We start from the raw sequence: 15,334 nt of genomic DNA, 5'->3' as shown, positions 1-15,334 counted from the left end.
GGACAAGAGCAGTCTGAGCCGTCAGGCGCCTCATCATGGCCCCAGAGCTGAGGCAGAGAAGCAGCGCAAGTGCAAGCCCCAAGCACCCACCACCCCGTGGGGAGGCTGCACCCCGCAGCCTGGGCTGAGCCCCGGGGGGCTTCAAGGGCGCGCAGCTGGCTCTGGCACTCAGGGGATGAGCTAATGTGTGGGGTCACGGGCTTTTCAGGTGTCAAACAGGAACCAGGTTGTCTGAAAGGCTTGTGAGATTCACTGAACTGCCAAACCAGGGTACCAGCCAGGAATTAGCAGCAGGTCCTCCTCTGCCTCCCTGGGAAAGACTTCTACTTGGTTTCAAGTTCAGTTGGAAATATTCTCCAGTCTCCAGCGATGTACCTCAGCCCATCTGCCCAGCCCACACACATCTGCTCGGGACCTTATCTGCCCACCTCGTGGAGCAAGCACAGCTGCCAGCCAGCAGATCTTTTAGTGCACCTTAACCAGACCAGAGAAAAGGCGATGCTCACTGCCTCCCGACTTTGGCAGGGCAGCCACTCAGATCATCTTCTTCCCTGACCCAGCTGTACAAAGCATGGGCTCACTTTGCCCTCACATTTCTCACCACCAGCTGTAAAAGATCTGCGTCTACCTCAGCCTTATTAGTGCCACTCTTGCAGAGCTGCTGCACAGCCTTTCCCCTCTTAATAGACCCATAATCCACAGGGATGAAATCTCCTTTAATGCAATGGTGATATTTAAACCAGGGGAGGTATCAATATTTTTTTAAAAAACCCTTGGTTTTAGTCATTCAGTTCCTTTGCTCCAGCCTCCACTCCACATCTGTGACTGCAGCCTTCTCCATCCAGCTGAGAGGGAAATTATGTGTGCAAGAGGAGACAGGGCTCCCTTCCCAGCACACCGCTCATATCGTTAGGACTCCCGCGCCTGCCGCACGCTCAGCCACATGCTCAAGGATGCTGCACCTGAAAGTCCAGTTTCTGGATGACTCCCAGAAGATCTTTGTAGTCGATGTAAGTGGGTATCATATTTTTACTGGTGTTTTTGTGGTAATTATTGAAGTCATTGCTGTTCTCAAGGATTGCATGGTCTCTGATAGCTTCTGGTTTTTCAGATTAAAAACAAAAAAAAAAACCAACCAAACAAAAAAAAACCAAAGCAAAAAACCTCTAATCCAAAGCAAGAGGTTATAGCACTGATTGCTAAGTGTCTTTCAGCATCAACACATTCCTGCTCTTCCCTCTTATTGGCATTATTTCTAAAGAAGGAGGAATGGCTTTTGCATATATGGTGTCGTCTTTTGGAAATCAGCTAGTATGAATTGATGTTCTTGATAAACATCGAGTTCTTTTCTCATCTGTCTGGCTGCCGGTATAAGCATTTAACAAGGAAAGAAAATCGGGGAACAAAATAAACATAGAATATTTAACTAAATTACACCTGGTGAGAAACATCTGCATGCATCTCTTCCTGGGCATTCACCTGAAAAAAAGTGTGTGGGTTTGAGAATAACTGAGGAAAAAACTCACTATATCTTATTTTCTACATCACAGTGTCCCACAACACACCATCAATAATAACTGACATGTAATAAATGCTAGTTCTGAATATTGACTGCTGAAATAGATTTTAAATGCTAAGTATTAATGTTTATGGTGTTAGGTGTATATATATATATATATATATATATATGTATATAGATAACTGAAGCTAGATTTAAATTGTATCTTCACCACATGTTAGAAACAGACTTTTTTACAAGTGTGATTGAGCGTTTACTGTTGGTTAGGATTTGGTAATCACAGTAGCTAAATAAATTAGATAATTCAAGTAGATCTGTTTTAGCACTCATATAAATAGCTTTCTTTCAAGTTCTGCTATGTTACTCAGGCAGTTTTGCCCTCTGGTTTTATAGCATACCCTGAGAACCGCTCAGTCCCAGACACACTGCTCGGTTTCTTTGTGATAGCAGTTTTGCACAGAAGAGGACCGTAAAGCAATTCCATCACTTGGTACAGCATGGAATTTGTTTGATTTAGTTTAATTAATGGATCCTAGACCTAGAGTCAGCTTTAAAATGAGACTAGTCATTGAAAAATGCTTTTTTTCCGTATTGATAAGAACAGGACGTAGTAAGAGGCAATTTGAAAGATGCTGTTGGTACAATATTGCTGCATTTTTTTTCCATCTCTGCTTTCTTATTTGCCTAAAACACTTACAGCACTACAGCTCTGCATGACATGTTATTGCAGCAAACAGCTTCCATTAGAGGAATTCCTGGTCATTTCCTTTTTTAGCATGGAACTGCACTGGAAACCCCTTTCAGGCATTTCATGCATTTGATGCTGTATGGGTACAATAAATGAATAGTTGAATTAGTGACTTCTCCATTATAAAAGGATTGCTTTGGGCTAATTTTTGAGTAGCTATTTCAAGCAATTCTTCTTAAACCCCTCCTGACTTTGGAAAGCTCTTTTGAATGTGTGGCACTTCAGTGCAATGGGAGGGAAAAGGACAAAAGACAGAAAACACAGTGGGCCTGACTCCCCCTCTGCCTTGCGCTCGGCGTATGCATCTATACCTGCCTCACATGGGTATCACAGCTGCCAGCATGTGCAGCGAGGTCTCATTTCCCGCCTGGCTTTGCACAGGAATGAATTCCTCTCCCAGTGCTGGGTGCTGGCCTAGAAAGGCTTCTGCTTCCACCGGCATCCTCACCAACAGCTGGGACCTGTCAGCATCCCTGCGGCCACGGAGCTCCCAGGATTTCCTTTGGCTGGGCGCTGGAGGTGGTTCCTGGGATGGCACTGACAAGCCAGGTCTGAGCTCCCAGGGCAGCAGAAGGTGGGGGCCTGGCACATCTCCAACTGTCCCCTGTTGTGCCCTCCCTGCTGAACACCCCGGGGTTGAGCCATGTCACAGACAGGACCTTGCTGGGATGCCGCCAGCCGTGCCAGCGAGCCCTGCGCCTTGCAGTGGGAAGGCACCAGGATCCCCTGCCCCAGGGACAGTCACAGGTCAGCCTTTCATGGGTCTCTTGCACTGGGAGGAGATACTGCAAAGCCACCTCCCTTCTTCCTTCCACCCCTGGATACCCAGAGCTGTGACCTGGCATGTGCTCTCACCAGTAAAGTCACTCTTCTGTCTGGAAAGGGTTTAAACACAGCAGCCTTGAGCCTGGACAGAGACCTCCGAGCACATCACTGAAAGGATGAACCACTTTTCAGCCTGGGCGGATGAAGTCTGGGCATCCCTGCTAGTGGAATTTGCTACAGGGAAAGTTTCAGTAGGAAGGGAAAAAGAAAAGCGAACTGAACAAGCCCAGAAAAATTAATTGCTGGGGCTGAGTGAAGGACAACAAAGTCCCCCATGGTCTCGTGTCCCTTATGAGGAGTAAAGGTGGGAATTCATTCATTGGCAGGGGGTGTACAGAGCTGGCTGCACATGAGCTGGTCCAGCGAGGACACAGGGAGCATCGGGGCTGGTGAATTTTGGTGCCCAGCACTGCATGCCAGCTGCGGCCATGCAGAAGACACCAGCATGCCTGGCATGGGAGGCATCGCCAGGGTGGTGGGGAAAGATCACATCCAATCCCACGAGCTGTTGCTCCTCCCTAAACCACAGACCTGTGTGCAGCAGCCCACGCTTTGCCACTAGACCACTGGGAGTGCTGACAGAGTGTCCTTTGGGAACGGATATGTGTGTCCCTGTGTGTTGCATATGTTGCTGTCTGCCTCTGGATGTGCCTCTTGCTTTCTTACCCTGCTCACACTCCCAGCTGCTTTCAGTAAGGAGAAGAGGGGCAAGTGCAGCCTCTCCTTTCCACCTCCTTCTGCCTGCTAGTGCTAACCTGGCTCTACAACATCATCGAAGGCACATTTAGGGTCGACCATGGGGTGGCCAGCCCCACACGCCGTGCTCCTCCAGCACAGCACTCACTGCTCTCACCTGCTGCCATGCAGGGCTGATGCCCGAGCACATCCTTACCTGCACTTGTGGCAGCACGGGTTGGGGCCTTGGTACCCTACAAACCTGGGATGGGACACCTGCAAGCAGCACTCTGCGAGAGGAAAGGCTCTGCTCCCCAGCGAGCAGGTTTTCCTGCGGACAGAGCCGCTTGTCTCCCGCAGTGCCTGCCCTGGGCAGTGCTGGGCTTGGAGGAGAGCGGGTTGCTCCCAGCAGACATGTGGTGGGTAATAACTCAGTAAGAAATACTTGTCTTTCCTGGCTGCCTGACCTGGCTAGAAAATTCTAGCTTGGAAATAAACATTTATAATTGTTTTAATTACCCTTGTGATCTAGTAATTTTGAGGAGAACCGGGAGTGCTGTGGAGCGAACGCTGTTATTACGTTATCACTTTTCAGCAGCCTTTCAGCATGGAGCCAGCAATTTCATCCCAGGAGAAGCCATGAAAGGTGGTTATTAGTGTGCATCACTGCCAGCAGCTGGGGTCCCTCCCGTCCCTGTTGGGAGAAGCCGCTGCCACAGGGAGCTGGAGCCTGCCTTCACCTCCATCACCCGAAATGCTGTAATTTAGCAGCTGTCTAATCTGGCCTCTCTGCTCCAGCTTGCTTTTGCACTAACCCACGTTCATTTTTGGTCTGCTTTTCACCAGCTGATAAAGGAGTAGAAGGGTGGTTTTTTTTTCTGGGGTGAGTCACTGCCAGATTCATTTCTGGTGCTTTCTGGAATATTTTCCAAAGTCGGGGACCTCCCGGGTTGTTCCCCAGCTGTGTCGCACAGCACAGCAACAAGTCAAGCAAAACATGCTCCAAGTGTTTCTGTTTGCTGGGAATAGCTACAGCCTGGCTTCCCTCATCAGCGTGTAGTGCCACTTAATTAATATTGCTAAAGTGCACGGATGACCCGGGGCCCAAGGCGCAGGATCTCTGCAGAGTCCTGTTGCTGTTAATTACCATTAACCATAATAGTAGCTCATCCCCAGCAGTCCTGCTGCCGGCTGTCGGGGCACACGGGCTTGCTGTGCAGGTTTGAGGTGTGGGCCTGTTTGCTCTTCATCAAGCACGTTTGCCATGGCTGTCCCTGGGTCAGGCAGATGCTTGTCCCAGGGACCACTCGCTGGTTTGCCAGGGATAGAGCTGCCTGAACGGTGATGGTTGCAAAAGGTGAGCCAAAAGCAAGATCCCTTTTTCCTTTCTTTTCCTTTCTTTTCCTTTCTTTTTTCCTTTCTTTTTTCCTTTCTTTTTTCCTTTCTTTTTTCCTTTCTTTTTTCCTTTCTTTTTTCCTTTCTTTTTTCCTTTCTTTTCCTTTCTTTTCCCCCTTCTTTTCCTTTCTTTTCCCCCTTCTTTTCCTTTCTTTTCCCCCTTCTTTTCCTTTCTTTTTCCCCTTCTTTCCCCTTCTTTCCCCTTCTTTCCCCTTCTTTCCCCTTCTTTCCCCTTCTTTCCCCTTCTTTCCTCTTCCTTAATAAAGGAGAGAAGTGATGAGAAGGAATCTGATTTCCAAGAGCAGAGGTAAGGGACACTCAGTGTGCAGACCTGTCCCACATGCTGAAACCCGCAGCATTTATGGAGTAAGATTTTCAAAGTCAGGAGTCAGAAAAACCCCACAACTCCTCTCAGGGTGAAGGCAGGGAGCTAAAACTTTTCCCCCATTTCCCTGAAATCCCATCACCACTGCTGTCAGCATTGCCTGACCTGTTGTTTCTGTGGTGTGTTTGTTTCCTAGCAAAAATCCTGTGGGAAGGGGCTGTTCAACCTCACCTGCAGCCACCTCAACCTTGCAGAGAAGGAGTACTTTGGGCTGGAGTTTTGCAGCCAGGCTGGGAATCACGTGAGTGTGGGTCATGCTGCAGGGCCCCGGTGCTGCACCCTTGCACCAACAGCCCACATGGCTGGGGGCTGGCTAGCACCTCCCTGAAACACCAGATGGGAAATTTCAACGGAAAGGTTTGCCATGATGCCAAAAAAACATGGAAAATGGGCGCTACAAGGGGAGCCACAAGCTGGTTGTCAAAGGTCATGGGGTTTGTCTGTAACTGTCCACGTTACCCCCAACTGCCCAGCGGGATGTCTTGCTGTAGCAGCCGAGCTGGCCAACATTTCTGTGTTGCACTCTAGCATGCTGCTGCTGCTTTTATTCCCCCTGCCCCCCATGCTGTTTATTCACTCAGTGCTTCATTACCTTATTTCAGGTCTGGTTGGAACCACTAAAACCCATAACAAAGCAAGTTAAAAGTAAGTATTTCAAGACTGAAATTCTTCTTAATCACTACCAGTGACAGACTAGCGCAGACACACTTGTGTAGTGTTAGTGCCTGGGGACGGGGGCTCTGGTTTCCAGCATTTACCTGAGCTCATTTCATAGCATAGGGCTGGGTAGGATTGCTTGCAAAGACCCCATAGTCCATATAAAATTCTGTAGATACACCACTGCCTTTGAAGTCTGGTATCTGCACCATTTCAGGCCTGAGCTGTTACTAACCTGGCAGCTTGGCGGAGGAGCAGAGGCGGCTGCGTGCGTGCGTGTGCCCGCACTGCTGTGCTGGCAGAGCAGCGGGCACGGCTCCCTGCATGCCCTCCTTTCCCCTTTGCAGCCCTTAGCAGCCCAGACGCCTGCGCATCACGAGCCTGGCGTGAAGTGGGGTTAGCTATGTGCCTCGCAGGATCTCCTGCTCCTCTCCAGCCCCCAGCCCCCCCATGCTGCTGCACGGAGATGCTGCTGGAGCCTGACCTGAATTCAGGCTCAGCATCCCCTGCCGTGGCCGTGACCGATGTTAGCACAGTGCTCCTTTCAGCCTGTGCCTGTTTTCACTCCCACAATGAACCAAATGATGTTTTCTCCAAATACATGATGACTAGGAGGTGGTAGAGAACATGAGGCCACGACCCCAGTATTTGCCATGGGGCGGCTGCAGTGCAGTGTTTGCACAAATTTTCCTATAAGGAGAAAACCTGATGAAGAGCCTCCTTTCTGTGGGTGCACCAGAAGTGGGATTATTTCAGGCACCAATTTCTCTTTCCATGTCCCTTCTGACCTGTCCCTCCAAGAGCCCCTGAACCATCTCATGGTGCCATGGGACAGTCAGTGCCTACTGAACTGCCTCCGTGATCTTTGCCTTGGGCTTGGCTGCTTGCTCGCTCTCATCCCACAAAAAAAGCTTTGCCCAAACAGCCTCCTGTGGAGATGTTGCATCCCAAGGGCTTGGAGAGCAGAGTTTAATGCACAACCCTGCTGATGGCCACACTCCAGACAAGCACCCGTGGCACCACTCCACAGAAAGGCCCATCCTGGCAGGGGTCTTTGTAAATTAAAGAATTGCTGGGACATTTTCTCTTTAGTATTATTTAGATGTCCAGCTCCCTGTTTCCTTCCAGCAAGGGACTGAGCAGGCTGTTTTTTTGGGGGCAGGCTGCAGTCCCTGATATTCAGGGCTTCTGGCTCCGATTTGTAAGGGTACAGAGTAATTTACTATGTAAGGAGACAGCATGTGTGAAGAGAGTTGTAAATGTTCGCAATAGACATGTAAGAGAAAACTTATGAAGATGTTGTGTTTTAAGATCCTAAGGAGGTTCTTTTCAAATTTATGGTGAAATTTTTCCCAGTGGACCCCGGCCATCTGAGAGAAGAGCTGACCAGGTACAGTGCTTGTTCTATTACTTTTTTACTGCACAGTCCTGTATGTTTGCAATTGCAAAACATGCATTTAATTCCTCAACTCCATCCACCCAAACCTGTCTGTCAGCAGTTATCCTAAATATTGGAAGAACTCTGTACTTTACAAAACAAAAATCAAGAGATTATCTTTCCTGGATCCTCTGTTTTTAAACAAAATCCACTTGAAGGACCAGCCAGCCTAAAAGCCTGCAGTTTGTTTACTGCCAAATGCTTTAGCAGTTGGGCACCGAGTCTGATTTTTTGCTCAGTCTAGCTCCTTTCTCAAGCTGTGTTCTGAAAGAACTTTATTTTTTAAAATGACATTGTTAGCTCTAAGAGAAAGCATTGCAACAGGAACTAAGAATAAAACTAAGCCAGTGCTTCTGCAGAACATGAGCCCTGAGAAATGCAAATTCTCTCCAAAGCATAAAGGAATGTTAACTCTGAAACCTATTAATGGGCATTTTCCTGGCAGAGGCATATTGGTCATGGTGGTGCCCAGCTGCAGGGGCTGCACACTCCTCTCGTGACCCTGTGGGTCTGTATCCCTTGGGCTGAAACACGGGGTGAGGGCTGGGAGAGGCGCAGGGCAGCCAGCCCCTCTGCAGCAGAGCCCTCGCAGCTCAGCTCGGCGCCTGGCTCTCTGCTGAGCCCCGGCTCCCCCCAGGGCATCCTCCTGTCCCCCTCCACAGGTACCTCTTCACCCTCCAGATCAAGAAGGACCTGGCACTGGGGCGGCTGCCCTGCAGCGACAAGAGCGCTGCGCTGCTCGTCTCCCACCTGCTGCAGTGTAAGGGCGGGCGAGTGCCCCTTCGCTGGGGACAGGGTGCTCAGCGGGGCTTTGGCCGTGTGGCCAGGGGTTCCCCCTGCAGTCACACCTCGCAGCCTAACCCACACTCTCCCCACGTCACCCGCAGCCGAGCTGGGCGACTTCCACCAGGAGATGGACCAGCAGCACCTGGCGACCCACAGGTACCTGCCCAACCAGGAGTACCTGGACAACAAGATCATGCACTACCACCGGAGACACGGGTAAGGGCTGCTCCGCGCCACGGCTGCCCACCCAAAGCACCCAGTGGCGCCTGCCGACGGGGCTGTTCCCATTAGCAGGCAGGGCTGGTGGGTGTGATGCCAGCACGTGCACATCCAAAAGGGCATTTTTCCAGCCCATTTCAGCAGCCACCTTCTCACTTGTTGTTTCCTGATGTGTTTCTGTCTCCAAGTGGGAAGACGCCGGCCGAGTCGGATGTTCAGCTGCTGGATGTGGCCAGGAAGCTGGAGATGTACGGGATTCGCCCGCACCCTGCCAGCGACGGCGAGGGGACCCAGATCAACCTGGCCGTGACACACATGGGGGTGCTGGTCCTGCGGGTGAGCCTGGGGCTTGGGGCGGGCTGCCAGCACCCAGGTGGGGTGGCTTTTCCCCAAGGACATCACCTCCAGTTGGGGGGGAACCTCCTTCCCCCTGCATGCTCCAAACCCTCCCAGACGCTACAAGAGGGAGCGTGCCCCGGCAGATCCCGGGGCACAGAGGTGATGCTCCAGGGCATGGCTGCGGGGCTGGGCCCCACCGCCTCAGTCAGTGCCGGCTGCGTGCCACTGCACCTGCCCTGCCTCTGTTGGCTCTTGCCACGGCAAGCGCGGCCGTGCAAGCACCACAGGTTACACAGCTGTGTCACATGTGTTCACCGTATAATCTTCCAGCGAAAATAGCCACCTCAAGTCTGTGCAATTACATAACGCTGTAATCACAGCGTAGCAGCAGAATAAATACAGACTTGTCACAGCCGGCATGAAGCAGCGCTTGCCTCCCACACTGGCTAATTTCAATCTGGGAACATCTTGCCAGAGCAGAAAAAAAAAAAAAATCCTAACTGTGGGTCTGCTGCTCATGATTAGTGCTGCCAGACCTAGTTATTTATTCAGAGCTGTAAACACCCCTCATGCATGATTAGAGCATCTCTGAGCCCATTAAAATCTGAGTTCTCCCAGGAAGCTGAGGGGGTCTCAGTGCCACAGCATGGAGTAACTCAATTTTACATGGTCCTGCCATGACACGAGTGTTGTGTGGCTGTGTCTAAATTGATGCATAATGATAATGAGGGGTAAGGTCTGCTTGCAGCCTGCTTAAGCTAGGTCTGAAGGCATGGGAGTGAGTTGAGCTCTGCTACGCTTCTCAGCAAAGGAGAGGAGGGTCTGTCTTCTTTTGGGGGAGCTGATTCTGCCTCAACTCATGTGACGCTCAAGCTGGGACAGATGGGCCTCTCTGTCTTGACCTCTGCAAGGTTAGTTTTGGTATCTGGAGTCTTACAAATAGCTTCAGTAGGCAGAGTTAAGCCCTGAATCTCAATTCACACTTTCAAGACCAATGATGGTCAAACACCGAATCCTGGCACCCCTTCCCAGACCTTGGCAGCAGTGAGAGACACGTCAGGGTCTTGTGTAGTGTCTTACAAGCTCAGGTCTTGGCCCATCATATTTCTGCAATCCTCACTTGCCCCTTCCTGCTGTAACTGCTGTGTCTGTCCTTGCAGGGCAACACAAAGATCAACACGTTCAACTGGTCCAAAATTCGCAAACTAAGTTTCAAGAGGAAGCATTTTCTCATCAAGCTCCATGCAAACGTCTCTGTAAGTACTGTACTGCAGGCAGCTGCCAGGCTCAGGATCAGGCGGCTGTGGACAGAGGATCAGCCACACAAAGTCCCTGCTTTTGAATAAAATCCATTTTTTCTGCTCATGGGTGATTCTCCTTCCCCTCCTCAAGCATGTGCCACCTTTGTGTCCCCAGAGCTGCCAGCAGCCCAGTGTGACCCTTTGAGAGGTCAGGAGGCCAAATGGCTGAGCCTGGCCCCATGCCCCTGAGCCCAGCTTGTTTGTCTCTGGCTGTGCAGGACCTGTGCAAGGACACGCTGGAGTTCACCATGGCGAGCCGGGATACCTGCAAGACTTTCTGGAAGACGTGCGTGGAGTACCATGCCTTCTTCAGGCTGTCTGAAGAGCCCAAGTCAAAGCCCAAAGCCCTTCTGTGCAGCAAGGGCTCCAGTTTCCGCTACAGGTAAAGTCCAGGGGAAAAAAACTGAACATGAGGCCTGGAAAGGTGTGGGTATAGCTCAGAGCCCTCCTTTTATGTCGGACCTGGCTGGATGCAAGATGATGCCCGGCTGCTGATTTTCTTGGAGAGACCACTGCCTTGGTCCCGTCACATCCCCTCACCAACCCTGGGATGTGGGGATGCCCAGGACTGGGGCTGATGGTGCTGCTCACACCTCTCCCTCCTTGCTGCAGTGGGAGGACGCAGAGGCAGCTGCTGGAGCATGGGAGGAAGGCAAAGATGAAAAGCCTGCCCTTTGAGAGGTACCGGGGGCATGGAGAGGGATGGTGCACCGGCAGGAGGAGGGGGCACACACACCCTACTGCATACATACCCACCCATGCTCATGTCCCTGCAGGAAGCACTACACATCCCGCTATGATGAGAGGCAGTGCCGCTCCTCCCCAGACCTCCTGACAGACGTCTCCAAGCAGGTATTTTCCTTTGGCACCAGTGAGAGGTAGCGCCAGGGCTGGGGGGTGGGTCTTTGGCATTGTGCCCCCAGCTGGCAGAGCTCAGCTGGAGGCCAAGCCAGACCCTCGGCTCTGTGGGCTCACTGCTGGCCCTGATTTGCCCCCCTGCCTGGGCAGGGGGTCTGGGCACTCACCCACCCTCTGCTTCTGCTCAGGTGGAGGAGCTGCGGCTGGCCTATGGCAGCCGGGGCTCCTACCATGCCAACGGGGTGCACGCCTCCGAGCCCACGCTGGACAGCCAGCGCCGGAGCTCTGCCGTGGACGTGACGTTTGCTGCTGAGCTGGAGCGCTCCAAGCCCGAAGCGTTCCCCTCCTTCCTGCCCCACTCCAAAAGCTCATCTGCCTTCCCCCTGCTCTACGCTGAGCTGGAGCTGGAGCGAGCATGGGAGCCCACTGACCTCTTCAGCACCAGGAACCCCTTGACCTCCTTTCGGCCCCACCACCAGTTCGCTGGGAACAGTAAAAGCAACTCGGTGGGCAACATGCGGGAGGTGAGCGCCCGGCCGCTGGTGTACACGGACGTGCCGTGTCCCCCATCCCTGGGCACCCCGGTCCCGCAGGTCCTCTTCTACCTGGACAAGCCCCCGTGTCATGCACTGGCAGCTGGTGAGAACACAGCCAGTGGATGCAGTCCTGCAGCTGCAAAACCCCTCAGGCGGAGCCCAAGCGGGACCCGGGCCGGGGAGTTTAATCACGAGGCTCCGTGCATGGCAACAGGCGCGAGTGTGGCCCCAGCAGGAGAGAGCAGGTTGCTGGCTCGCTCCTTCGATTATGGCCTTCAGGAGCAGCCTCCCAAGAGGTCTTGGAGCCAGTCGGACATGAAAACCATCCGCTTCCCCTACGGCTCTGAGTTCAGGCCCCTGGGGCCACGTCCCGCGCTGAGCAGCCACAAAGTGGGCGTCTTTCGGCACATGCCGGCCCTGCACGGGCTGACGTCAGGGCCACGGTGCTCCGCCGAGCGCTATGTGGGCAGCAGCACCGAGTCCAGCGACTCCGACTCTGACCTCCTGGGCACCGACTCCTGCTCCCTGTACGGCCGCATGCTGCGCTCGCCCATGGCCCGGGTGCGGCTGTCCTCTGGCAGCCTCCAGCTGGATGAAGAGGATGAGGAGGTGTCTTTTGCCACTGGCGCTGCTGAAGAGAGGACTTCTAGGGGGGCCTCCAGGTATTTCACCTAGGTGCCTGACACTTGCTGGAGGGAGCAGAGCTGGCCAGTACTGACCTGGGGCTGCAGAAGGGCGATGCTCTTGCTTGCAGGGCTGCTTACTGCTCGCGAAATGTTGATGGGCTTGTGTTGTGCGTGCTCTTAGCTATAGAGGATGTGCTAATGGACAAGGCAGCGTTCAGAGGTACTCATGCCCTGCACCACATTTGGAAGCTGGTGCATCTCTGCCATGACACGGGGGGGTCCTGCTCCAGCCAGAGGGGCCAGGGTGCTCCTAAAGCCCTGCAGAGACTCTGTGTCCTGCCCAAGCTGGTGGCTGCTGGTCATGCTTGGAGCTCAGCTGCTGGTCTTCATCGGGAGGAGGAAGGAAAAGAAAAAACATCTGATTTTTTTCAAAGCTGCAGGGAAGTACACTGGTGGGAAGGAGGCCCATTTGGAGAGGAGCAAATGGCCAGGGGAGGCTGGTCCCGGAGCTGAGCCCCATGGACACAGCCACAATGGCCCAGCATGGAACCTGACTCCTCCATCCTGCTCCTCCTCCCTCCCACACTGCAGGGAGTGCCTGGCCCTCAAGGACAAGGTTGCATGTGTGGGGTGTTCCTTGAGATGCTTGGAGCCACAGAAGAAGCAAACTGCTCTATCTTCTCCCTGGCCAGATTAAAGCAACATCCTTCCCTAAGCAACATCTCCACGGTGCTTGTAAATCATTTAGCAGCATCCCAGAGTGAGCTTTGGGAAGTGGGTTAATGAGTGATATTGTATAGCTTCTGACAGCACCTCCACAGCCCTGGTACCTCAGTACCCTGGTTAAATCTGGAGGAGCAAAGTATGTAAGGGGGTCCTTTGCTCCCTGAAATCAGGCCTCAGGCGGCATAGGGGAAAAAAGATCTCGGGAGAGGGTAGGAAAGAAAGATGCAGCTGGTGTTCACCCTTGGCATTAGAAGTCTGGTCTAACCATGGAGCTTTGAAACTTTCCTGATTGCTACATGAGTGTAACGTTATTTTTACCAGGGCTGTTTCTAGCTATAAAGAAAGAGCAGGAGATGCTCATCATCCATGGGGCAGCAGGAAGGAATTCCTGACTTACCCATTGCTCCCTTGAAAAGGTATTGTTGGAAGTATTTTTGTTACAAAAACTTATTTCTACCCTAAACCTACATGAAATCTACCCAGAAACTCGGGGAATGATGACACCTCTGTAAGATTTTAGGGGAGGATCTCATTACTTTAAGAACAACCTTGTAAGTATCTGCAAGATGTGACTGTAAGACAGCCCAGTAAATCCACAGCTGAGAAACCACTGCAACCTGCTAGAATGGATTTCAGAAATACAGAAGCCGGAACAAAGACAGAAAATAGGTTAAAATGTAAAAAGAATTGGGCTTATGGGTACTGCTCACTCTGCACATCGCTGTCCTTTGTTTTAGAAGCTGGACAATAAAAATCAGTTGTTCACACCAGAATCTTGGTTTCTCCTTCTGCCCTATGAAATCTGCACCCCACAGCTGCCTGTCTGGCTCCCTCTGTGCCTCCACTGCCTCAGCTACTGGGGAGATTCACTGAGATGAAATCATTTAGGTTGAAAAAGACCTTTAAGATCAATGGAGTCCTACTGCCAACCTAGCACTGCCAAGTCCACCACTAAACCATATCCCTAAGCACCATATCCCTGCATGCTGCTGGAAACAACCACATTCTTGGTAGCTTGCCCAAAGATATGCATTTGATCAACAAGCGAGCACACTGTAAGGGTTTGCTTTTGCTCTTGGTTACCCTGTGCTGAATAAGCTGTGAACTACAGGACCCCATATGCTGCTCTGGCAAACATTTTATTAAAAAAGGGATAATCTTTCTGGTTATAGAGAGTTGTTTCTTCTCTTTCCCAAAGCTCTGCACCTTGGAAAGAGCGAGAACCACCCCTCACAGCATGTAAGTATGGCAGTCTATATGCATGACTGGTAAGAGGGGGGAAAAAGCAGCAGTTTCAAAGACAGACTGCACACAGAGCCCTCGGAGAATGCTCCTTAAAGGGTTACACCTTAAGCACAGAGGCAAAAATCTACAATCACTGTTAGCTCCTGAAAGCAGGTGGAGACACAGGTAAAGGCTGGGTGAGCTTTACCTCGAGCATGTCCCATGGCGGGGGGGAGGGATCAACGTACAGCCACACTGCCCACATCTCCAGCAGCTGCCAGCTCTGGCATCCAGTACTCTGCTGGGAAAACAGCGTCGGGAAGGAGAAACAAGGACTTGGGAACTATTTTTGGATTTTTCTATTGACTAGAGAGCAGTGGGACACGGTATGTGCACTGTGCCTTAGCACATCCTACATGATGGTCAACAATAGCAGAGGAACAAAGCAGCTTGTGACAGAAATTAACATCTCCAACCTAAATTCATTGCATAAACTAGCTTTCTTGGGACCGACTAAAATAGAGGAACAATCCCAGTAAGTGGGAAAGTGTCAAAGAACAATTGAAACAACACTTCAGTAAGCCCTTCCCATGGTCCCTGCTCAGCTCTATTCACACAAAACGGTAAGAACATCTATTTAAGTGACTGTGTTTCACGGGGGAAGAACAAGGATGGAGAGAGGACATGAAATGTTTTGGTCTGCTGACAGTGACAGACAGCAGTACCCAGAAAGGGTGAACTTTTAGAGCCCTTCCACCAAGCAAGGATTATTAAAGGGGGAGGAGGCAGAGGAGCATTACAGCATCAAAACATTAAGCTGCAAAATGCATTTGGACTGAAGTAAGTGGGGTTCATATAAAATATATCACTTATAGATAAAGCTAATCTTGAAATTCAGATGCACAACGTTCAGCAACTTTTTAGGTAGAGTGTATATGTTAGGCTATAAAAAGAAGCAAAACGTATAGTGTGTACAAAGAACTTCAGGTTGGAGAAACACTAAGACAGGTGTCAGTGTATTTACCTCATCTCTGGATTAGGTGTTACTTCATTTATTGGAAAAATGTGAAGACAAGT

At 51.3% G+C, this 15,334-nt stretch overlaps 1 protein-coding gene across 5 annotated transcripts; it reads left to right on the top strand.

Moving 5' to 3' along the window:
* The first annotated feature begins 862 nt into the window (after positions 1 to 862).
* Positions 863 to 13,785, top strand: FRMD7 (FERM domain containing 7). 5 transcript variants are annotated; one of them, XM_026848873.1, is made up of 12 exons: positions 863 to 1,010; positions 5,684 to 5,788; positions 6,150 to 6,192; positions 7,561 to 7,594; positions 8,305 to 8,402; positions 8,530 to 8,644; positions 8,836 to 8,983; positions 10,147 to 10,242; positions 10,506 to 10,669; positions 10,900 to 10,968; positions 11,064 to 11,139; positions 11,334 to 13,785. In XM_026848873.1, the coding sequence occupies exons 1-12, from the start codon at positions 954 to 956 to the stop codon at positions 12,354 to 12,356; spliced, it is 2,028 nt and encodes a 675-aa protein (XP_026704674.1). In that variant the 5' UTR covers positions 863 to 953; the 3' UTR covers positions 12,357 to 13,785. The 5 variants fall into 5 exon arrangements, with proteins under 5 accessions (XP_026704674.1, XP_026704673.1, XP_026704675.1 ...); XM_026848872.1 differs by having other exon boundaries at positions 7,516 to 7,594; XM_026848876.1 differs by lacking the exons at positions 863 to 1,010; positions 7,561 to 7,594 and having other exon boundaries at positions 5,735 to 5,788.
* The last annotated feature ends 1,549 nt before the right edge of the window (positions 13,786 to 15,334 follow it).

Source organism: Athene cunicularia (genome assembly GCF_003259725.1).
Source record: "Athene cunicularia isolate RWA chromosome 4 unlocalized genomic scaffold, athCun1 chr4_part3, whole genome shotgun sequence".
Classification (NCBI taxonomy): domain Eukaryota; kingdom Metazoa; phylum Chordata; class Aves; order Strigiformes; family Strigidae; genus Athene; species Athene cunicularia.
This window is presented reverse-complemented; position numbering and strand designations above follow the sequence as displayed.